Here is a 25,389-nt window from a genome sequence, read left to right as displayed (position 1 = left end):
GATACTTACCGGAATTTCTAAAAAAAATGTAAATGCGCACCTCACATACTATTCCATGACTGTGAACTGTTTCTCTCATTTAACAAAAGAGTATCCTAGTGTGTCAAGTTATTTTCTCAACTAGTTTATTTACTACCCTCTGACTTCAAAAACTCCCACAGTGGTTGTCATCATCTTTTTATGTATGGTTTGCAAAATTCTAGCCCTGAACTTTTTTCCCAAGCACCTGTTAGATACTGAATATCTAAGTGTCACATTCTAGTAAACATCAATTCATTTTCCAATATACCAAAGCTAGAAAATGTGAAGTCATCCTGGACTCCTACCTCTTTCTACATCAAATTAACCCTGTTAATTCTGTCTCCAAAATACCCACCAATTACTCTTTCATCCCTGTTCTCTGCCAGTGACTCATTCAGGCCTTTAGCGTGTCTCACCTAGATTATAAAAATCGGAGCCTCCCCTCTCTCTGTCTCCATTTCTCTCTCATCACTTCATTTGCTTTCCTCTTCAGTCTACTTACACACCATTGTTACAATAGGCTTCTGAAAACAAAAACCTGATGTGTTATTTCCTTGCATACAGTACAATAGCTTCTGGGCAGGAAAATGGTGAAATGCTAACTAGCAAGACCTTTTTCAAAGTTCTTCACCAACTTGACTGAAATTGTTTTTTCCACACATAACTCCTGCCACTTTTCTCCCTTTTTCCTCAAATAACTTCGATTTTGTAATATGAAAGTATTCATAAAGCCCTAATTCGAAAATACACGAAACTCTAAAAATTATCACAGATTTTAAAAACTGACTTAAAAAATGAATTCTAAGCTGTAGTTTTCACTGGAGACACACGGTGGCACCATTTTAGCTGCCTAACAGTATTGGAGGTCCTTTGTTAACGTCCCCTAAATACGCTTTTAAAGTTGTGCATGTGCTTGTGAGGACTGCTGTGATGTCATCCTAAACATTATTAACAGTATGCTAGGGTTAAAATGCTTCACAGTAACTTTGAAGCAAATTTAGAGGTGCTAGAATTATTTACGTATTAGGATTTTATTTATTACTCCCTTTATTATGGGCTAAATTGCCCCTCCCCCACCTCCAAATTCATATGTTGATGTTCTAACCCCAGTACACCTCAGAATGTGACTCTGTTTGAGGATCAGATCTTTAAAGAGGTAATTTAGAATGAGGTTTTTAGGGTTGGTCCAAATCTAAAATGACTGGTGTGCTTATAAGAGGAGATAAGGACACAAAGAGGTACAGAGGGAAGGCCATGCAGAAACAGGGAGAAGACAATCACCTATTATCCAAGGAGAGAGGAGGCCTCAGGAGAAACCATCCCTGCTGACACCTTGATCTCTGACTTCTAGACTCCAGAGCTATGAGAAAATGCACTTCTATTGTTTAAGCCAACCAGTCCGTGGTACTTTGTTATGGCAGCCCTACCACACTGAGAAGCCCTTTGAACATGTTTTAAAATACATGTATACAGTATACATAAATACAATAGTTGTGGATTGATGTAACCAATCCAATGTAACCAACTGATGTAATACTAAGGATGTAATCTCCCTATGATATAGTTATTCACGGGGGAGAGGATTCTTGATTTATGTCAGATTTTAATTATGTGAGTTCTTCAGAAGTCCTTGCCTCAAAATGCCACTGTCCCAAGTCTTGCCCATTTCCCTCTACCGACCATGAATTCAATAGTTCATATGTTTTTACTTATTTTCCCTTGCTCAACAGACTTTAATGGAATGGTTAAGGGTGCAGACTCTGGAGTTAGACTGTTTGGGGTCATAGCCCACTTCATCACTAACTGTGTAACTGTGGGAAGTTTCTTAAAAAGCCACATTTTTCTCAGATGTCTGTAAAAAATAGTCACAAGAATACCTGCATTCCAGGGCCCTGTAAGGCTTAAACAAGTTGATAAAAACAAAGTTGTGTAGAGTAGTACTGGGAACATAGTGGGTACAATTATGCTGTCCACAATCCCTCTGCTTGGTTAAACTATAGTAAAACTTTTTATCCTTCCAGGCTCAGAGGATAATATACCTCCACTTTGAAACTTTATTGACTCAACCTTCCCTTTCTCCCCAGATTGAAAACTAAATAAACTTGTGCTGTCAAAGATATTGCAGAGGGATGAGCTTTGGTTTCAAATACAGATTTTTCCATTTACCTATTATGTGATTTCAGACAGTTTGCTTAATTTCTTCGAGTTCCCATATCAAGTCCAGTACCTGACACAACAAATGCTCAGTGAGTATTTTTCTAAGGAATACACATCCGTGGGTTTAGGAATGCAGCATCAACCCCATAAGATATTGCAGTGTTCCCAGAATGTGGGACTAAATGGAGGTACCAAGATGACTTTAGGTGAGACAGACATGGCATCCAGAACACTGAATCATACAGAGAAAATTCTTCCAATTTTATTTCAATACTGCTAATTAAGTCAAGGAGAAAAATGTTTGTTTAGTGCTGTTTCTAAATTCTTCTGTAATGCCTGCTAATCCACGTTTTCAATCAAGAGAGATTCAGAGGCTTTCACAGGTAAGATGTTAGCATTGAATCACATTTTAAAAAAAATTAATTACACTTATTTTTACTGTTTTAATTTATGACAAGTCATTCTGCTTTTTCTATTTATAGTAATGATACAAATTTTTCTTTTAAAATAAATTAAGTATCAAAGGTAATTTGATTTAAAGAAAAATATTAAGTATATAAAAGGAGTATAAAGATATGGTGAAATCAATGAGAATAATATTCAAATTACTGCTGTTTGGGCAACACTGATTTCTGTAAAGCATCATGAATTATCATGTTCATTGTACTTCAAGGTACCTGTAAAGTTTATTCTCTAACAAAGGTGATAGTAGTAATTAGTGTTGTAACAAGTACTGTTTTGGTTAATTAATAGGAGTCCAAGAACAAACTAGAACCAATACAACGGTGAACTCAACACAGCTGCTGTTACCATTCCTCTGTATCGAACACTAGATAGTCCAAAAAAGCTCAAAGGTGATAGTGGGGGACAGACACTGGTCTCATTATCTCTTATCATTACCACCCACCTTACTTAGCCAGAGTTCTGCCCTCTGCAAGGTCAGTATTTGTTGACATCGTAACTTGAAGATGATGGAGACTTCTGGGAGTTCAGTGTGTAACTTTTTTTCACCTTCTCTCCTGTCCCAAACTTTCCCAGGATACATTATTGCAATCAATTTTACCACCCGTTTCCTTACAGGTGCACTAAAATATTAGCAATATCACTAACAACACGGGGACTCTATTTCGACTTTCAGACTTTCAAAAACAGTTGCAATATTATTTGCCATTTGATAGGAAGCTAAATGTCAACGCTGTTTCGAGCTACAGACTGACACTGCTGGAGAGCGCTTCCCCTCACGTGACTCCCTTACAGCCCCGCGCGGAGGCACGCCGGCGTCACGACGTCGGGCGACGTGCAGGCGCCGAACGGCGGCGCTGCGTCCCCTGTGTCGCACCGGAGTCACTAGTTGGGCGGAGTTGTCCCCAGCAGCTTTTCTTCTCCGCGGGTGTGAAACGGTTTAGGTCTTTTTCGCCGGATCTTAGCCGGGGGCATCTTGTAGGAAATCGCGCTACCGGCGATGGCGCAGAACTGTCTCGAGGTGCAGACCTGACGCCTCCGTCGCGCGAAGGGATGTGGACTCTTGTGGGTCGGGGCTGGTCGCACGGCCGCGCGCTGGCAGTGTGGGCCGCAGGGACCGCACAGCGGGGCCGCCTGGAGCCTCTTCCCACGCCGACCCGTGGGGCCCCTGCCGAGTTCAGGGCTTGGGACAGGCTCTACACCTCGGCTGAGCGCAAGGTGACCGCCATTCGGCTCTAATTAACTCTGTTTTAAAACTTGGGAGGGCGCTCCTGGCGAATTTGGAAGCGTGAAGGGCTTCCTAAACTACCTGTGGACGCAGGTTGCGATTCTTTAAAGGCGGCAAAGCTGAGAGCTCCAGGTGCGCTCTGGGTTCTGAATCCTCCACCACTCCCCAATGTGACCTTGGACAAGTCACGTTCTGACTTTCCTAGTTTGTAATGTGGGTAACTATTGTTTATTTTATGTGATCCCAAACAAACTTGTTTTCTGAGCCTTTGTTCTTGTGGTGGAGAAGGCACTGTTTGATAACTATGAAGAGATACAGTGTAGGCAGAGAAGTAGAGTAACTGGATGCAAGTTACGAGTAATTGGAAAAAATAAGACTTAAATATGATTAATTGCCCTTTTCTAAAATGCGTGGGGAATGTAAAATGAATTTATGTTGCAATTTCAAGTTCTTAAAAGTGGTATTGCCCTGTATATCTTTTTAATTGAATGCCAGTTGAAAGATGAGGGGGAGGAGGAATCCACTGGGCAAAAAAATTAGGTTTAGTTTTTTTCTTAGAATTTCTTTCACATGTAAGTTGCACCTTCGTTGTCTGCTTTGTATTAGAACATTTATAAAGGTCACGAGTATTGTGGATTTCAATGTAATTTTCCTATTTTTAATGCTGGTTATGAAATACAGATTTGATTGGAAAAATAAAGTATTTAGGGTACAAAAAACCAGACATACTCTACTTGTATACCCACTTTTAGCAGGTTGCAGTGAGTCTTCCTAAAGCATTAAAGATGATGTATGCAACTAAAACTCAGGAGTCACATTCTAAAATGTTTTTAAATTTTAAGTGATAAGAGTTTTTATTGTTTGTTTTTTGAGATTTTTTTGCGGATGTTAAAACTTTTTTCTCTGTCCAAATAAGTTGCCAAACAACAACAACAAAAATTTATTTAAATAGAACTTTTGAAGATAATATTAGGAGCACAGGTTTTTAACTAGATATGATTGCTGGTTAAATGTATTATGAGGGCAAAGAATTTCCTTTTTTTTCTCCTTAAAACATTTCTGTAGCTTTTGTTTGTATGTTTTTGTTTTTGGCCTCAAGAGGTTTTGTTAGACAAGGTGCTTGCTCCAAGCTTTTTCAGGAGCTCTAGGTGTCTTGGGTTCTTCATTCATGAAAATCATTTTCTCAGTGGTGGGAATATTTATAAGGGACTCTTAATTAGCTAAGTTATCACCTTAACAATGAAACTCATGTATTTGATGAGTGCTATTTTAATCAATTGTTTGTAATAAGAGTTTAGCTGTATATCTCTTTGTTGTCAGAGGAATAATATAAATGTTATAAATGAAATTGTTCAAAGAAGACAAAAGGAACATTTTTGAATTAGTATATTTGTTTCCTATCATGCAAAATGTATACTCATAAATGTTTCATTTCTCTCTTCTTTCTAGGAAAAAATTGACATGTCTAGATTCTCTGTTGAAAATATTAGAAATTTCAGTATCATTGCACATGTGGATCATGGCAAAAGTACTTTAGCTGACAGGCTTCTGGAACTAACAGGTATTTTCAATTTATAAATGGCCATGAGTGATTAATCATTATTTTTACCATGCTTTTTGAAGTTTTATTTTAATTTAATTTTTATTAAAAAAACTTTTAGTGTTTATTTATTTGTTTTGAAAGAAAGAAAGAGCTTGAGCAGGGGAGGGGCAGAGAGAGGGAGAGAGAGAATCCCAAGTGGGGATTCACAAACTGTGAGATCATGACCTGAGCTGAAATGAAGAGTTGGATATTTAACTGACTAAGCCACCCAAGTGCCCCAACTGGTTTAATTTTGTATCCAGTATTGTGTCTTTTTAAAAGCTCTTAGAAGTACCAATAACTATTTCTATTTATAGGCACAATTGATAAAACAAAAAATAATAAGCAGGTTCTTGACAAATTACAAGTGGAGCGAGAAAGAGGAATCACTGTTAAAGCACAGACAGCATCTCTTTTCTATAATTGGGAAGGGAAGCAGTACCTTTTAAATCTCATTGATACACCGGTAAGTTGAGAATTAATTTTGTCTTTATTACTAAAGTCAGCCTTGTATTAAGAGTGCAAACAAATCCTTGTTCAGTTTTTGAACTGAACATTAAATAAACATTTAACTTTGCTTTTTGTTTCCTCAGTATTCTTATGTTTGAGTAACTTGTTTCACAAGCATCCACTAAAAAAAGAAACCTATTAACTTTCTATCAAGAGGAGTCAGTAGGTTTGGCATAAAAAAATAATTATGGCTAACTTCAGAAGTATCAATGATTTTTGTTCCTCAGGGCCATGTGGATTTTAGTTATGAAGTATCCAGGTCCCTCTCTGCATGCCAGGGTGTTTTACTTGTGGTTGATGCAAATGAGGTAGGTACTTTTAATTTTATGTGGTGTGACGTGCTCCTTGGTTGTTCAAGAGATTTTCCTTAAAATATGTTTTGGAAATAGAATTTTTACGCTTGAAAATAAGATTTATTGTATTAGTTAACCAAAATCATATGCTTTGGTCCTGTTAATTTGAAGTTTTATTGCACTAAAGCAGTCTGGAATGGACTAGTCCATATTTTAAACATTCTATGCTGATCAGAACTGTTAAGAGATTTATCCTTCCAAAAACTCAGTTTGTAGTAGTTCTTAATTTGGGGTTTTAATACTAATTTTTAGCAGACCTTGAAAATGAATTTATTTTAGAAGTCATTTTGGATAATTTTAAGGTAATAATTTGGGAAATGTTAGGTTTAAAGAAACATGCCAATAACATTACTAAGTTCTTTTGTGGTATAAAGATAAACATAAAAACATATTGAGTGATGATGTAAGAGTTGTGATATACTATTTAAAGTAAGCTTTTGATGTATTTCAGCTTCTCATAAACTTTTCATTCTAAACCCGAAGGTCTTTGTTGTGTTAGACCATTCTTGATCTTTTCAGGGAAGGTCAAGGCCTACCTTATATGTATAGTACTGGGTTTTATAAACTGCACTACATGAATGTGTTCTTTGGTAAGCTTTTAGGGTTCATGTTTCACGTTTTTGTCCCTAGTCCTAACAGTGTCCTCCAATAAACGTTTCCTGAAATGAAAGGAATTTTCACAAGGAATCATCCAGATGCATGGAAGTATAGATACCATAGTTTATACCTCTGCTTTTGGGGAAAATGTGTGGGATGGTATTATATTACAAGTTTTATGATAGTTGGTAGATGGTCATATCAGTATCTTGTGTCTTATTATTTCTAGGGTATTCAAGCCCAAACTGTAGCAAACTTCTTTCTTGCCTTTGAAGCACAGCTATCGGTAATTCCAGTTATAAACAAGGTAATTCCAGTGAGACAACAATGCTGTTTACTATTTTACCTTCTAAAAGTAAATTTAGTGTTTGATTATTTGGTATACTATTTTTATATGAGGGATCTTCAACTCTATATTAAATATATTAGTAGGATTTACTTCTTTGAATTTGCACAGAATAGAATTGAAGCTCAAATTCCTGTATCCTTACATGTAGTTTAGAAGACAGTCTCCCTGAATTACATGGAGGGATTGAGGGCTATTTCTGCAGGAAAGGAATACAGGCAGGACAGCCAAAATATGTCTGTTACACTAAAGCATAGATAGGAAGGGTGCCTGGGTGGCTCAGTAAGTTAAGTTTCCCACTTCCACTCAGGTCATGATCTCATGGTTTGTGAGTTTGAGCCCTCTGTCGGGCTCTGTGCTGACAGCTCAGAGCCTAGAGCCTTCTTTGGATTCTGTGTTTACCCCTCTTTTTGACTCTCCTTGACTCATGCTGTCTCTGTCAAAAATAAATATAAAAAAAATAAAGCATGGATAGGAAAAGAAAAGGCACTTATAATCTTCGGGGAAATAATGTAATACATGAAACATAACAAGTGCTAAACTGAGCACTGTTATTAAACCTTAACTTTTATGTTTTAAAACTAATAAAGAATCTTAATTTAAAAATCTGCATTGCATTTAGTTGAATTTTTTGATATTGGAGTTAAATTTAAAAGAGGCAAAGTTGCCTTACAGGTAAGACAGTTTGTTGCCATAAGTTATATCTAACTTATAAAGTCAGTTTACAGTTTGGTTGACAAATTGTTACTGAACACTTCTCCTGACTTGAGTTGCCAGCTGCCTAAATTTTTTGCACATCCTGCTATCTGCCCTTTGTTTTTCAATGGCTATACTTGTTAAAATTGTATTGCCTGTATCTAGGTTATTTTAACCCTTTTGAAAAGAAAAATAGAGGGATCAATGAGCTTATAAGTATGCTTTTAAATATTTCCAAATACTATTAATATGTAATACATTTTATTTTTACTGCATTAAGTAAGGCATAATGATTTTTTTTTTAAAGATCGATCTGAAGAATGCTGATCCTGAAAGTGTTGAAAAACAAATTGAAAAAGTGTTTGATATTCCAGGTGATGAATGTATTAAGGTAAGATACCCCCCCCCCCTTTTTTTTGTGAAGACATAGTTATACTTTTAAAAATCTCGTATTGGCCTAGTGAAATTTCATAGTATTTGAGAGTCCATCATTATATAAAGTTTTCATAGTTTTACAAAGTTCTTCATATTTCATTTGATCCTCCCAGAAATCCTTGTTACGTGGTTATGACAGATAGGAATTTTCTTGTGATACAGTTGTAAGAATGTTTTTTTAATGTTAGTTTTTTGGGGGGGAGGGGCAGAGAGAGAGAGGGACACAGAATCTGAAGCAGGCTTCAGCTCTGAGCTGACAGCACAGTGCCCAGTGTGGGGCTCTAACTCACAAGCTGTGAGATCATGACCTGAGCCAAAGTCAGATGCTTAACTGACTGAGCCACCGAGGCGTCCCACTTGAGATACAGTTGAAAGAACTAAGGGTCAAAGATTTTATCCCATTCTTAAGAGTAAGATCTAGAGAGCTAATGTGCCAGGACTAAAATGTAGGCCTTCTGCAATTGATTGCAGTAGTATTTCTTGTTAGCCATTTTGTCCCTATGGAAATACTTCCTTTGATGAGCAGCTTCAAACCAATTTTAAGACATTTGTATGTGTTACAAGTCGGGGAGAGGCAGAGAGAGACAGAGAATCTCAAGCAAGCTTCATGCTCTGTGGAGCCCAACCTGGGGCTCTGTCTCCCCAACTGCGAGATCATGACCTGAACCAAAATCAGAAGTTGTATGCTTAACCGACTGAGCCACCCAGGTGCCCCAAGTTGATACTAGTTTCAATTTGAATTTTCATTTTCAAATGATGATTTAAGTGTTGAATAGCCACAACCAAACTGCTGTGCTAGTGCTTGTGTAGTAACTATGTTAGTGCAACAATGTAATGTTTAGCTTCCACTTTCAGTCTTGTTTGATTTTTGAAAAGGCATATTTCAGGTGATAACTGTTTTTTATCTATTTACCCTTAACACAGTGGTTGACTACATACAACAATGTAATAACTGAAAAGCAGTATTTTTTTTTCCCTTAGAGACAGATACACATACACAGAATTGAATGTTTTTTATTATAAAGAGGGACCTCATAAAGCAGTCCTGGAATTATGGTTTCATAACTTGGGTTATGTTTTATTAAAGTGTAATCAACTATTCTGATTTTAATGCATCTTTACAAAATTTATTCAGGTACTTATTTGGTAGGTGTCAGCTAGGAGCACAGCAGTGAGCAGAATAGGTAAGACCCCTGTCTCAGTTCATCAGAGAGGCCTCCCTAAGTTACTCTGCATCATAGCATCTCTCTGAGAAAAATGTCTCATTGTATTTACATTCTCCTTGGGGAGACAGTCATTTAATAAGTAAAGAAAGAAGTAAGCATAGTAAATAATTGAATAAGACAGGTGTTGTCATGGATATTCGTTTAACAAATTGTGGTGTTTTAGGTGGAATGCCATACTTATCATCCACATATATTGTTTATTCTCTTCACGTGACAATCTTGAGATTTAGGAAAAATATAAATAATCATTTATTAGATGAGGAACTTGCAGCTCAAAGAAATACGTATTGGTCAAAGTCATGCATTCCATACAGAGTCATAACTACTCAGATATTTTAAAACTCTTACACCACTGTTCTTTCAATACCATAATCAGAATGCTTTTGTAATTTAATTAAAGAACTGTAGAGTCACCCAACTGTAATGGAAGGACACTTGACGTATAGTATAAGTTTTGTGCTTCCTTTTACTACTTTCTTTAAATTGATAACTGTTAGAATTCTTTCTTTTTTCTGACCATAAAACTCAGTCACCAGGTAGAAAAATAGTCTTTAAATGCTTATTTTTTTAAATTTAGATTTCTGCTAAACTTGGAACAAATGTTGAAAGAGTTCTTCAGGCAGTCATTGAAAGAATACCTCCGTAAGTATTTTGCTATTTTTCTATAGTTTGTTTGTCTTTAATGGTATAAAGACTGTCAGTCTGATGTGTTCTTTGAAATTTTTTTTTTTTAACGTTTATTTATTTTTGAGACAGAGAGAGACAGAGCATGAACGGGGGAGGGTCAGAGAGAGAGGGAGACACAGAATCTGAAACAGGCTCCAGGCTCTGAGTGGTCAGCACAGAGGCTGACGCAGGGCTCGAGCTCCGGACCGCGAGATCATGACCTGAGCCGAAGTCAGACGCTTAACCGACTGAGCCACCCAGGTGCCCCCAGGTGCCACCCATGTGTTATTTTAGATTAGCCCATTCTTGTGGTTGGAGAGGATAAGTTATTTATTTATTTGTTATTTATTTAATTTTATTACCATTTTTTTAATGTTTACTTATTTTTGAGACAGCACAAACAGGGGAGGAACAGAGAGAGAGGGAGACACAGAATGCAAAGCAGGCCCCAGGCTCTGAGCTTTCAGCACAGAGCCTGACCTGGGGCTCGAACTCCTGAGCTGTGAGGTCTTGACCTGTGCCAAAGTTGGACGCTTAACCGACTAAACCACTTAGGTGCCCCTATTTTTTTAGAAATAAAAAATTAGAGGGTGCATGCCAGCTGGGGAAGGGCAGAAAAAGAAGGATAGAGAATCCTAAGCATGTTTCATGCTGTGAGCCTGACTCAGGGCTCAATCCCATGAGCCCCACTAACTGTGATATCATGACCTGAGCTGAACTCAGGCACTTAATCAACTGAGCCCCTCAGTTGATTTATGAGGCATCCCCTCATAAATCATTTTAAGACAGTCATTCATTTAAAACTTAAGGTTGAATTAAAATTGATTTAAAAATAGGCATTGTACTTTATGGGAAGATGTTTTTATCTTGACAGTTATCAGCTTTTCTCAGGTATAAGAGTAAATTAAGCATAATATTTGAGTTGAAAATAGACATTTTATTAAGATTTTAAATTTGTTATGTGTGTGTGTTTTTCCTTATTTTTAATAGTCCCAAAGTACATCGCATAAACCCCCTGAGAGCTTTGGTATTTGACTCCACCTTTGACCAGTATAGGGGCGTGATAGCCAATGTAGCGTTATTTGATGGAGTGGTTTCCAAAGGAGATAAAATTGTATCTGCACATACTAAAAAGATACATGAAGTTAATGAAGTAGGAGTTCTGAATCCTAATGAGCAGCCAGCACATAAACTGTAAGTAATCTACAATAGTAATTAAAATACATTTGTATGTGTTTCTATCTCTGCCTTTCTTAGATTGGTATCCTTAGTCCCAATTTCGTAACTCAGACAAAAAAAAAACAACACAAAAAACTTACCATTAAATGCAATTAAATATTAAATGCTTTGGCAAAAGGAATTTCATGTGTGAAGGACAGTATAAATTTGATGTATTTTTATTCCTTTTGACTAGTTGTGACAAATTTTATGATCCTAGTGCACATTGGATCCTATATTGATATATTTGATGAGACAGTGAAAGAGATGGTTCTGTCACCCATATATATCCACATTATACTGGGTATCAGTTTTGATACTTAATTTTTTATAATTAGATTTTTCAACATAAAAGTAGTGAAGAAAATTTGGTAATTCTTTTCTTTAGTATGGAATTCATGGTAAAACTTTGATTGGGATCCATGGCATGTGAGGTTTAGCGAAAAACTGAATTCTGAGTTCACTTACAAATATTTGCCTGCCTACTCCATCAGTATTCTGGGTACTGATGGGATAAATCACCTGGTACATACTTGGAGCATTCTAAGGTCTTTGTTTCCTCATCTGTAAAAATTAAGGTAGTAAATTAAGTGGGTATATAGTCACACTTGATCATTTAATCTTGTATGTCTAAAACTAGCACTATTTTGCTCGTTACATTTTTTAATTGAGTCATAAAATCTATTTTATTTTTATTCTTTTTAAGTTTCTTTTTTTTTTTAATGTTTATTTATTTTTGAGATAGAGACAGAGCATGAGCGGAGGAGGGGTAGAGAGAGAGAGGGAGACACAGAATCCAAAGCAGGCTCCAGGCTCCGAGCTGTCAGCACAGAGCCCGACGCGGGGCTCGAACTCACGAGCTGTGAGATCATGACCTGAGCTGAAGTTGGATGCTTAACCTACTGAGCCACCCAGGCGCCCCTTAAGTTTCTTTTTAATGTTTATTTATTTTTGAGAGAGAGAGCGAGACAGGACATGAGCGGGGGAAGGGCAGAGAGTGAGGGAGACAGAATTGGGAGCAGGCTTCAGGTTCTGAGTTGTCAGACTCAGAGCCAGATGCAGAACTCGAACCCCCGAGCCATGAGATAATGACCTGAGCCAAAGTCGGACACTCAGCTGACTGAGCCACCCAGAACCCCCCTAGTCATAAAATCTATTTTAATTTTACTCAAATTGGGGTCTCAGTTACATCATATAGATCATAACATTGACTATTACTGTATCTTCACTAAAGATTTTGGTACTTTATCCTAAATGTAAATTAGTTTGTTATCATGTAGGAAATTTTCTTAAAAAAAAAAAAAGAACCGGAACTAAGGTAAAAACTGAAATTTTGGGATCTGCTCTTTTCCTATAAGAGGAACGTCAAATTGATGTCAGATTTATTTAAGAGTTCACATTTTTCTGCTTGGTTAAAAATCTATTTTTTTTTTTTTTTTTTTTTTACGTACATTTGTGATACAATTCACTAATAAAGTAGTGTTTTACACTATAGGAAGCATTTGGTGTTTTTGCACTTAGTTTTACTGTGTTTACATTATATTTTAGAAGCTGTTGTTTAATTTGCAAAGGTGGGCACAGTCATGAAGAAGACCATAGACTTGTTGTGTTGCAGAGGTCCTTGATAATGGATTGTAAAGCATGGTATGTTTTTTTTGCTGACAATCCTTAGCATTGAGAATTGTGATATGTAATACTTACTTTGAATTAGACAAGGTTTTGTTTGGAAAGTGTAATAATTTCCTGGAAAGGTAGAGCTAATTATGAGTTTGCATTTGAAACACTAAAGCAGTCAATATTTCCATATAATAATTTTATTTAGATATGCAGGACAGGTGGGCTATCTGATTGCTGGGATGAAAGATGTCACTGAAGCACAAATAGGAGATACATTGTATTTACATAAACAACCAGTGGAGCCCTTGCCTGGGTTTAAATCAGCGAAACCAATGGTATTTGCAGGTGAGGAGCTCACAAATTCAAAGGATGAGGGCCAATTTGTTGTGTAAACTGAAATAAAAATTACTAGAAATACTCATTTTAAATAACAGCTGAACTAGAATTCTCTGCTGCTTTTAGATTTTTTGTGTGCTATTCGTGTGTATTAGTTAATTTCATATGTGTAGTGAAACTTTATGTAGGAAATCATTTCCTAAACTTTTAGAACTTAAAAAATACAAGCACTTAAGAAATAAGCTACCTGATATATGAAAGAGCATAGTAATATGAATCTCCTTCTTGTTTTCCTAGAGAGTAAGTCATTACATTTGGAATATTTCTCTCTTTTTTTTTTTTTAAGTGTATTTATTTACTTTTTGCTGGTGGCAGTGGGAGAGAGAGAACATGAGTAGGGGAGGGTCAGAGAGTGAGTGAGAGTGAGGCTTTGCCTGCCAGTGCTGAGTCTGACACGGGGCTTGGACTCGCAAACTGGGAGATCATGACCTGAGCCAAAATCAACAGTGGGATGCTTAACTAACTGAACCATCCATGAGCCCCTGGAATATTTTTCTCATTAGGATGTTTTTATCACTAATTATCAGTGGACATTTACTGAGTGCCTTCCTGTTAGTTGGACTTTCTTTAATACTGTGCAGTGCTGAGGGTGCTTAGGTGGCTCAGTTGGTTGAGCATCTGACTCTTGATGTCCACTCAGGTCCTGATTTCGTTGTTTATGAGATCAAGCCCCTTATCAGGCTTCATGCTGAGCGTATAGCCTGCTTGAGATTCTGTCTCCTTCTCTGTCTGCCCCTTCCCCACCTCAAAATAAATAAACTTAAAAAAATATATATTGTACAGTGCTAGTGTAGATAGTGGATAGTGGGGATAGTGTTACCCCTCCTGTGTATAACTTCACAACCTTTTACTACTGTGTGGTATTACAGACGTTTGAAAAAGAAACACCTGATTGGACGTCATTAAGTTACTCTATGCTGGGTATCTAGCGTTTGGTTTTCTCCATTTAGGATCTTGCACTGGGAAGTAGGAAGTTTGTTTATGCCCACTTTTAGGCAAAGTCAATCATATCTTTGGTTTTAATAGATTATCTGCCCTGAAGAATTAAGGATTTGGTGTAGTTTTTATTTTTACTTGTTTTTTTATCTACTAATGGAGTTTCATTTGTAGCTGTGGAATGTCTTTAACTTTTGTTTCTTGAAATATATTTTTCTTACAATAGGTTTAATTTTCATGGTTCTTCTTTATTTTAATTATATTTGTGCAAACACATAAAAAAATCACTTGGAGTGTGAATCCAGTTGTAAATTCATAAGGCTTTGAAACTTAAAGATATTTAAAGCCAATGTAACTTAACATTCAGTTTTTTTAGCATGCCAGTTCTTGTGGTCAGTGAAATATAGGGAAGTAATTTAAAAGGTAAATGATTAATTTTGATCTTGGAAGCATTGTATATTTAGCTTTTAGGCATATTTTCACATGTGATAACTAGAAATCATTGTGTCCTCAGGAATGTACCCTATAGACCAATCTGAATATAATAATCTGAAGAGTGCTATAGAAAAACTGACTATAAATGATTCCAGTGTGACGGTTCATCGAGATAGTAGCCTTGCCTTAGGTGCTGGCTGGAGGTAAGATTCTATTACACCGTAGTGTCAGATTTTTATTGAAAAATGAAGTTTAAGTGGTTTATTGCTCCTGTACATTTGATTACTGAGGATAAGTTCTTGTTAGTGTAAAGCTAACTAAAACAACCATCTGCCTATTTCACCCTGTATTCATGTCCTGTGGGTAAGTTTTATAGCAATTTTAAATAGAATCCCAATGGAAATTTTGAATCCTATTTAATAACAGCATTTAATTATGATGTGAATTGCTTGAATGACTTTTGATTCTACCCTTCCTCCACAAAGTAAGACTATGTTCATCAAAGGAACTAGACCCCTGAGACAGATATTTGGAGCTTGGCTTTTTCTCCCCCAGGTTGGGATTTCTTGGACTTTTGCACATGGAAGTTTTCAACCAGCGACTAGAACAAGAATATAATGCTTCTGTAATTTTGACAACCCCTACTGTTCCATATAAAGCTGTTCTTTCATCAGCAAAATTGATAAAGGTACTGTTGTGAACCAGCATACATGGGAAAACTAAATACGTGTGTGTGTGTGTGTGTGTGTGTGTGTGTGTGTGTGTATGCGGAATGCAAGAGAAACTTTTTAGTACACCATTAGCTGAGTAGCTATTATGTGAGCTATTTCTTGATTAGTAGACATTAAAAATTGAATTACCTTATGACTAATGATAAAGAAGCCGCTTAACTAATCCATGCAGTATTTTTCTTAACCTGATAAAAATCTGTATATTGTCAATATTAGCCTGTTACTGAGAGTAAAAAGTAGAATTAGTAATTTAAATACTGTTCAAAATCTAGCACAAAAATGAAGAATATAATTTTGATCATAAGTAGTTTATCTTATGAAAAGTGAAGCATTTATTGCTATCTGGCTGTAGGAAATTTTAGATTTCAGGTTAATGATAGAGACAATACTGTATTCCATCTAAGTGGCAATATATTCATTCTAAACAAATTTTAACATTGGCATCTGTAAATATCTTCCAACAAAATTAACTTAGGAAGCTAATGCCTTATAATGGGCAGATTAAAATGTACTTTTACATCATACTATTTCTAAGTGGTACATGACATGTGTTTAGTAAATGTCGATGAACACAATATATTACTTATGAAAAATTGTTACTAAGTGGTTATAATTTGATAGTTTTAAAATATAAAGCATGTTAAGGTAATAGTCTAACCTTGAGGAATTATTTTGTTTTTATTCAACAAGTGCAATAACAAAATAAATGCTAGCATATACTGTAAAAATTGAAAACTTTCAAATGTAATTATTAAGATCTTGATTAGCTGTTGGTGGTTTTCTTATTTTTAGGATTACAGAGAAAAGGAAATTACAATCATCAATCCTGCACAATTCCCTGAAAAATCAAAAGTAACAGAATATTTGGAGCCAGTTGTTTTGGGTACCATTATCACACCAGATGAATATACTGGGAAAGTAATGATGCTTTGCCAGGTATAAATGTAATACAATTTAATATAAAAGTAAATTTAGTCCTCCCTAACTGGTTCCTGCTCAGGTTTTGAAAGGCTTCCTTCTGCAGAGCACATTGAATTTATAAGAAATTTTCACAAAGGTCTTATCTACATGTGTATATATAAAGAGAGAGGTGTATAGATATCTATACTTTTAAAATCAGTGATTTTAAGTAAGAGAAAATAGAATTGCAATTTTGATCATCTGTCTTAATTTACTGAGTTGATAGTTTAGCAAAGGAAAGAAACTTGATGCTTATTTATACTGACTAGCTGAAAGAATAATTTAGCCTTTTTAGTACTTGAAATTGAGGATAGTTTGAAGGATAACTATAATATTTGAGACTTTTGACTCAAGTTTTTGCCACATTGTAATAAATGACTTAATCCACAAATCACAGTCCTCAAAACAAACCTATTGAAATACTCTGACCTTTATTGGAAAGAATTCTAAAATGATTACTAGTGGACTTGCACTTTAATTCTGTATTCACAAACTAGAAAACTTTGGTCAGTCACTTAATTTCTTTGGGCCTAAGTTTTTTTATTTGTAAACCAAGAAATTAGAACTTTTACTTTATCTATAATTGCATTTGGTTTATTTTTGCATACTATGTAATTTTAAAAAGATAAAATTCTTAGATAAAGACAAAGGATTAAAAGCTTTAGTAATAAATATGTTATATACAAAATAGTCCTCTGTATTATAAGTATTGTTTTCAGAATTCTAGTAGACCATTAAAGAAATATTCCTTCATTTTGCCACTCTTTATTAGGATTTGTAAGGAAATTTTTAAATTGGTAATCAGCCTCTTTCTATATTCATTTTAAACCATTTAAATAGGTTATCATTAAACACATTTTTTTTCTTTTTTAGGCTCGAAGAGCAGTTCAGAAGAATATGATATTTATTGATCAAAATAGAGTTATGCTTAAATATATTTTCCCTTTGAATGAAATTGTGGTGGATTTTTATGATTCTTTGAAATCCCTGTCTTCTGGATATGCTAGGTAAAAATTTAATGAGAAATTGAGATACCTGGACAATTCGTTTGAAATATTGACCAGCATGAGTATTCTAATACTCTATTTATTTAATAATCTCTGCTCTCTTGAGGATAGTTGAGAAACCACTCTAAGGATAGAAAGTCTTGGAGCAACCTTGTAAGTGTTAGGGAGTACTCATAATTTGCTTATGGAAGAATGAGTTCCTTTGATTCATCAAGCTATTACCCTGCTTTTAGGAAAAAAAAAAAAATATTGTAGTATCCCCTTGATAAAAAGAGTGTACTCCCCCAGTCCCTTAGAATTATATGTAATTTCAAGAAGCTACTATGATGGAGTGCCCGGGTGGCTCAGTTAAGTGTCCAACTTTGGCTCAGGTCATGAGGTTCGTAAATTTGAGCCCCGTGTCGGGCTCTTTGCTGACAGCTCGGAGCCTAGAGCCTGCTTCAGATTCTGTGTTTCATTCTCTCTCTGCCCCTCCCCTGCTCATACTCAGTTTCTCTCTCTCAAAAATAAATAAAACATTAAAAAAAAAAGCTACTGTGATCTCAGTGGCACATTTAATATGTATTTGTAGTTATGTAATCCTAAGAGCACCTCTGTACATTTGGAAAACAGAAGTACATATTTAGTCTGTAAAAAGTGGTCGGTGTGCCCTTGTATCTGTGAACACTTTAATAACTTGTTCTTCCCTGGAATAAGTGATCCACATTGTGAAAACCATGGTCTCATCCCCAGGAGTACATGGAGGAACAGCCCTCTAGAAGTGAAGGAAGATTTAATACTAAGTAACAACTCAATGCATAGCATTTTGGGAATAGTTTATATTGGGGTAGATAACTCTAGATGCCCTGAGTATCCTGAAATCTTAAATTACTGGAATATAAATATATTTTTATAAATATATATATACATTTAATTTGTATAGATTTAAGTTTAATTATTTAAATTATAAATTATTTAAATATAAAATAAATTTAATATATTTAACTTAATTATAAATATATAAATTACTGGAATATAAATATATTGGAATACAAAGAAAATATAGAATATGCTGGGGGAGTAGAAGGGAAAATGAATATTCACATCTGTAAAAAACACATTCAAAGAAAAATTACAATACTCAAAGAACATGCTACAGTGACCTGGAAATTTAGCTTTATGAAAGGAGCTTTTTAATGAAAAAGTCATTATAACCCTTGATACAAAGGAGTATTCTTTGTGTGCGTTTGTATTGAGAAATTATTTTTTCTGCTTTGTCACCCAATATTTTTCTTCTTTGTCTTCTTTCAGACAAGAACTTAAATAAGTGGCAATGGGATTTAAACTAAAATGAATTGAGGCAGCATGTTATTAAACAATTACTGTAATTAAAAGATCACTAAGCTAAGTGGTTATAAATAACATTTTAAACAAAAGCCTGTCAATTGTAGTTTGCATTTGGATACATCACTGTGTGAATTAAGTGATCTCAAAATCTTTTAGTTTAGAAACTTAAATTTCAGATTAAATGAGAGAACATGTTTAATTTTGAACTGTGTAAAAATAAAATAATGCCAGTTTCCAGAATTGAGGTAATTCTTATGTTCAAAATGTATCTTTTTTATATGCAGTCAATTCCTTACTTAAAAAAAAATCCATCATAGCCTAGGTTATCGGCTTCTCATGGATTGAGATTAGGAACAATTTCTCTTAAACCAAGTGACAAGAATCTTCTGCAGCTGGGTCAGAAGAGGAAATTCCTTTCTTATATAAAGACTATATTGAAGCTGCTTCTGACACTTACTTTGATAGACCTGTTTGCCCTCAAACCCCAAGTAGCCTTTTGGAATTCTAAATGTGTTTCCTTCATTCCAGTGGTACACTTGAATGAATATTTTGAATAGAGGTTAGATTTCCATTGGGCTTGCTCAGAAATACAGACATTTGTATAATGGCTTCTTTTGAAAAAGTGAGTGAAGAAATTGTAAATTTTTGGAGCACAGAACATTTTTAAAGTTGTAAACAGGTGATATCTAGGGACTATGTCTAGGTCTTCTTACCTCTGTTTGTGTTCTGCATAGTACTTATGATGGTATATAATAAATGCTTAATAATGTTTGTTGAAGAAAAAGGATTTAGCAAAACTTGATAATAATCTGGTTTTAGAGAGTATGAGTATCAACTTGTCACCTTCCTGCTAAAAGCTTTAGAAACCAAACATTTGCAACTCTAGGCATGAGTTCGTTTTCCAGTTAAGACAGTTTAGGACTATCCACGTTCTTATCCATAACTGAAAAGACATGCAAGCATAATTAAAGTTTTCTTTCTCATTAGACCTCAGTTTTGTAAGTTAACTCTGTTTTAATTGGCATGATAAGCTTTGACCATATTGTTTAATAGTAAACAGCTGATGCTAACCAAGTGCTTCTATGTGCTAAGCTAGGCTCTGTTCTAAATAGCTTGTGTTTTTTTTTGTTTTTTTTGTTTTGTTTTGTTTTTTTTGTATTAGGTACTGTTCAAATGCTTTATATGTATTAATTCATTTCATCCCTAAAAAAGCAGATTCAAACTGAATAGCAATATATGAAGTCCGAAAGTCTTATTTATGATGACTCTTTATCAAAGCCATAACATTTATTTAACTGGCAACAGAAAACTAAACAGAAACCCAAACTTAGTGAAATTCTGAGAATTAATATATACTATTGTCTACAGCCAGCAAGCAGCTGTTGGGAGGAAACATTGGGAAGAATGTGACATTTGCCTTCATTGTCCCATTTTCCTAGACTGGCTTACCAATTTATTTTCCTTTCCCCCATAAAGCATGTTCCCCTTGCTTTTGCCTCTCATTTCATAAATGTGAAAAGATGAGGGAGTTTGTTTCTCACTCTGGTCATTTAGATTTGTTTATGTGAAATGTGTGTTTAATATTTTGATAGAAAGTTGGGTGGAGGATAGGGGAAGAAAAAAGATGTTTTGCAAAGAGAAATAATCTGTTGGGAAGTATAACGTTTATCTACCACTTGGATATTTTTCCTTCATAGTTTTGATTATGAAGATGCAGGCTACCAGACTGCAGAACTTGTAAAAATGGATATTCTGCTGAACGGAAATATTGTAGAGGAGCTGGTAACTATTGTTCACAAGTAAGTTGAATAGAAATTAGCATTCATGGAATGTGAAAGTAACCACTTTTGACATGTTTTTAAATTATTGATCATTTTTATTTGACAATGACATTTTGAAAACTTAAAAGTAATTAATTAAATTTCCTTGTACTAGCTTCTCCTTCCATTCTTTTTCCATGCTTCTTTTTTCCAAACTATTAAATATGAAAGAAGAGAATTATAGTAAAAAAGGATAGTGTCATGGAAAGAAATGTTTTCCTTACCAAAATAGGACAAAATAAATGATTTTTAAACTTCATGATAGGTTTAAAATTGAGAACAAGTTTTTATCTTCATAAAAAATTTTTAATAATGAAAAATGAAATACCTTACACATTGAACAAATAGCAGATTGATAAAAATAATGGAGCACTTGTTTAATAATCATGTTATGTTAAACCATTCTAAAACTATATTGTGGAGTACTGTTAAGTGACAAAAATGCCTACTAAATAAAAAGCCAAACATATATACATTATGTTCCAAACTGTAAAATAACAAATATGTATGCAGAAAAATAGCTGGACGGATATATGTTTAACACAGAGATTCTAAAATGTTTAACATTGGTTTTCTATGGGTGAGGGGAATGGTTTTTATGTATGTTTTTCTAGATTTTCTGTAATAGGTCATGTTATTTTTGCAGTCAGAAAAGTCCTATCATTCAGAGAGAAGCGATGTTTATGACAGATGAGTTCCATTTGAACCTCCTGAAGAAATCACCTTTACTGGGCACCTGGGTGGCTCAGTCTCTCTCTTTTTTATTTTTATTTATTTATTTATTTTTTTTTGAGAGAGAGAGTGCAAGCAGGGGAGGGACAGAGAGAGGGAGACAGAGAATTCGAAGCAGGCTCCAAGCTCTGAGCTGTCAGCCCAGAGCCCAATGTGGGGCTGAAACTTGTGAACTGCAAGATCATGACCTGAGCCAAAGTTGGAAGCTCAACCGACTGAGACACCCAGGTGCCCCAAGGTCAGTCTCTTAACTCTTGATCTCCTCAGCTCAGGTTGTGAGTTCAAGCCCCGTATTGGTCTCCACACTGGGCGTGGCGTCTACTTAAAACAAGAAATGGATTAATCCAAAAAAAAAGAAAGAAATCACCTTTATGTTTATTATACATATAGGCTAGAAAGCTACTTTGTTATTATTTTTAGTTTTGAGAGAGCGAGCATGAGCTGGGGAGGGGCAGAGAGCTTGCACAAGCAGGGGAGGGACAGAGAGAGAGGGAGACAAAGAATCTGAAGCAGGATCCACACTGTCCGCGCAAAACCCGATGCAGGGCTCAGAGCTTGAACCCGTGAACCATGAGATCATGACTTGAGCTGACACTGGACCCTTAACCTACTGAGCCACCCAGGCACCCCTAGAAAGCTACTTTAAATGTTTGTATTTAGGATGTGTAATAGTTGCATTTTCTCTCTCAGAGACAAAGCACACTCTGTTGGCAAAGCCATATGTGAACGTCTGAAGGATTCTCTTCCTAGGCAACTGTTTGAGATAGCAATTCAAGCTGCTATTGGAAGTAAAATCATTGCAAGAGAAACGTGAGTTGAAATTCATTTTTGTTCCCTGTTTTAGAAATGATAAATGGTTAGAAATGATATGACTTAAGAATGAAATAATACTGAAAAATTTAACTTCTCATTGGCCTAAGCTTTATTCCTACTTGGGGAAATACTAAACTGGTTTTTAATTCCGTTTAATTAAGTGATGACTGTTATAATGATTTACTTAAATTTAACATTTTAAGCTATATTATGTATAATTATTAACATAATGGACATTGGTTTGAGGAATTGCTTTATTTCCACTCATTTTACTGAATGACTACTGACTACTGAATTTCCTGAGTTAGGAATAGTGTATAAACTACTAGCAACTGAAACTTTTGAAGAAGTTTGGAAAAAAAAGAATTGTTGGAGATATTCTTCCAAAAGACAAAATTAAATTATGATTTTTACTTAAAGCATTTAATATTACTTCCTCAGAGTTAGCAGAATTATAAATCAGAAAGATGAGAGAAGAATGCTAATGTATTAAGCTTTGCATTGTAGATTGATTATGTGATTCAGTAGACATGGAAAATAGGCTAATTTATGTAGGAAACTGATCTTTTTTATGATATGTGATCTATAAATTGGGACATGGAATAAGCTGTTCTAGTAACAGTAAGTGCAAGAACTATCTGGTAGCATATTTCTTTCCTTGACTTCTGGGAAATCAGAAGTCTTTCCTTAGCTGGAAATTGCTATTCAGTTGTAGTTTAAACCCAAACTTGCATGTGTCAGTAGTGGTGAAGTGACAACCACCATTTTTATATAGTTTTTGGATAAATTTTATTTGTATTTGTAACGAATTTTTCTTTCCTAATGCAATTTTGCTTTAGTTAATTGTTTTGAGTTTCATGAATACCCAGAGATTGGTCAGGAATTGATAACCAGGGAACATCCTGGAAAGTGCAATTTAAAATATCAAATAATTCTAACGTAAGTGTGTTGAAGTAGAATACCTTAAAGGAAAAAAATAGATTTTTATATCCTACGAATATATATAAATGGAGCTTTTTTCAAATTTCCTGTCTTCTACCAAATGCTATAGAAATTTCTTAATTCTTATCCTTTTAGAAGCACTATAGAAAGATTAGTTTATAACTGCTTGAGTGGATATATTAAAATTATTTAGTTTTCCCAGAAAAGAGTTTTATAAAAATAATATATTCTTTATATTCCTAGTCACTCTTAACCCACATTTTGTAGAGTTAGTGATGCGATGATAACCATTTTTAAATTTTTTGGTAGTAGTGCTTAGTAGTAGTTTCAGGTTGAGCCAGAAATTACTTTGTATAATTCTTATAATTAAGGTCATATAATTAAGGCTTGAATTTGGCCTAATCAAGACTACACACAAGCCTTGACCTTTTTTTATTCTTAATAAAATTTATGTTGATGTTCATGCTGAATTCATTTTCTATTTTATGTCAAATACACCCAAATAGATACAAGAGCATTTGAGCTAATTTTAGTTACGTATAACATGATCATTTAAATCTTTAGTAAAGGAGAGATTGTTTTTGAAAATAAAGTACTTTTAAAGAGTGTAATGAAATTATGTAATTCTTATATAAAATTTCCTCTTTTACAGTGTGAAAGCCTATAGGAAAAATGTTTTGGCAAAATGTGTACGTATCTACCTGTATTCTACTTTGAATAATAGATCTATTTTATGGGTTTAAAGTCAAAAGCAGTATAAATATATTGGTTTCCATTGTTTTTACAATAACTTTCTATTTCATCTCTAGGTTTTTGTTGTTGTTTTTTTTTAATGTTTATTTATTTTTGAGAGAAAGAGTGTGAGCAGGGGAGGGGCAGAGAGAGAAGGAGACAAAATTTGAAGCAGGCTCCAGGCTCTGAGCTTTCAGCCCAGAGCTGGACGTGGGGCTCAAACCCACCAACCATGAGATCATGACCTGAGCCGAAGTTGGACGCTTAACCGACTAAGCCACACAGGGTCCCCTAGTTTTCTTTTTAAATAGGTAAATCTCAGGTTGTCTAACATATTCATTTTGATAACATTCTTATTCCATCTTATTTATAAAAATTTCCTTATGTTAAGTACTGTGTAAGATAGTATTTTGTAACAGTTAAGATCAGGATAACATTATTGACATAATTTCCAAGGAGAGATTTTGAAGACAATGACTGTGGGAAGAGTATGGCAGTTTGAAATCCACCTCTCTTACATTGCTTTGTTGAGGTGTCTTTTCTGTTAAAACGTTTTCTTAACTCAGTTATGAGAGTTAACCAGTAAATGCCTTTTCTAAATCCTTAGCATAGGGACTGGCACATTTGTGCCTATGTGAGTTTATTGGACTATAGATAAATGATGCAAAATTTCAAGACTTGAATCAGTAAGAGGATTGATAATTCTTCTTTGACATGCATAACATAGTACTAGATTTCATTGGTGAGTTTCATCTCATCCAAAATATAAATAAAGCCTTTATCATTCTTTGAGAAGGTGTTAAATTAAGATCTATGAAAGGATTAGAAAGGTAACTGCAGATGTGTATCTCATGGGTAATAATTGTAAGGTTATTGTAGTTGTGTTGATGTCTGTATGTAATTGTATGATTAATTTTCTATGGAGTAATTTGTTGGACTTCAAATTTTCAAAAATATTTTTCAGTATGGTGGTGATATTACCCGAAAAATGAAACTTTTGAAGAGACAAGCAGAAGGAAAGAAAAAACTGAGGAAAGTTGGCAACATTGAAGTTCCAAGAGATGCTTTTATAAAAGTTCTAAAGACACAATCTGATAAGTAATTGCTGGAAAAAAAATATAATGAATTTTCATAAATTAAAATTTGTGTACCTTTTTTCTTAGTAACTGTATATGTTGACAACAGAGTGAAAATTATAAAACTTGCTTGTTGCTTTCAGGGTTTTTGGGTTTAAATAACCTATTAGCAGGGGCACCTGGGTAACTCAGTCGGTTAAGTGTCCTACTCTTGATTTCGGTTCAGGTCATGATCCCACGGTTTGTGAGTTCGAGCCCCACATTGGGCTCTGTGCTAGCGACTCAAAACCTGCTTGGGATTCTCTTTCTCTCTCTGCCCCTTCCCCACTCATTCCCCACCCCCGCCCCCTCAAAAATAAACAAAAATAA

At 34.9% G+C, this 25,389-nt stretch overlaps 1 protein-coding gene and 1 long non-coding RNA gene across 6 annotated transcripts in view; one reads left to right on the top strand and one right to left on the bottom strand.

The window, feature by feature from the left end:
* LOC113602979 (uncharacterized) overlaps nt 1–3,494 on the bottom strand; it is a 16,186-nt gene extending 12,692 nt beyond the window's left edge. The window contains exon 1 of the long non-coding RNA XR_003424575.2: nt 3,086–3,494. This is a non-coding gene — a long non-coding RNA (uncharacterized LOC113602979). The remainder of the gene's footprint in view (nt 1–3,085) is intronic.
* GUF1 (GTP binding elongation factor GUF1) lies at nt 3,485–25,389 on the top strand. Of its 5 annotated transcripts, none has more exons than XM_053217408.1 (18): nt 3,686–3,858; nt 5,318–5,429; nt 5,768–5,916; nt 6,188–6,268; nt 7,140–7,217; nt 8,260–8,343; nt 10,191–10,255; nt 11,270–11,473; nt 13,320–13,459; nt 14,961–15,084; nt 15,437–15,569; nt 16,405–16,548; nt 17,446–17,579; nt 20,603–20,704; nt 21,522–21,695; nt 22,148–22,267; nt 23,865–23,901; nt 24,909–25,389. In XM_053217408.1, exons 1-18 carry the CDS (start codon nt 3,694–3,696, stop codon nt 25,044–25,046), a joined length of 2,184 nt encoding a protein of 727 aa, XP_053073383.1. In that variant the 5' UTR covers nt 3,686–3,693; the 3' UTR covers nt 25,047–25,389. The 5 variants fall into 5 exon arrangements, 4 of the variants coding, with proteins under 4 accessions (XP_026912106.1, XP_014940232.1, XP_053073383.1 ...); XM_053217407.1 differs by lacking the exon at nt 3,686–3,858 and adding an exon at nt 3,865–4,000; XM_015084746.3 differs by lacking the exon at nt 21,522–21,695 and having other exon boundaries at nt 3,519–3,858.

Source organism: Acinonyx jubatus, chromosome B1 (genome assembly GCF_027475565.1).
Source record: "Acinonyx jubatus isolate Ajub_Pintada_27869175 chromosome B1, VMU_Ajub_asm_v1.0, whole genome shotgun sequence".
NCBI lineage: Eukaryota > Metazoa > Chordata > Mammalia > Carnivora > Felidae > Acinonyx > Acinonyx jubatus.
Note: the sequence above shows the minus strand (reverse complement) of the source record. Positions and strands in the feature narration are given on the sequence as shown.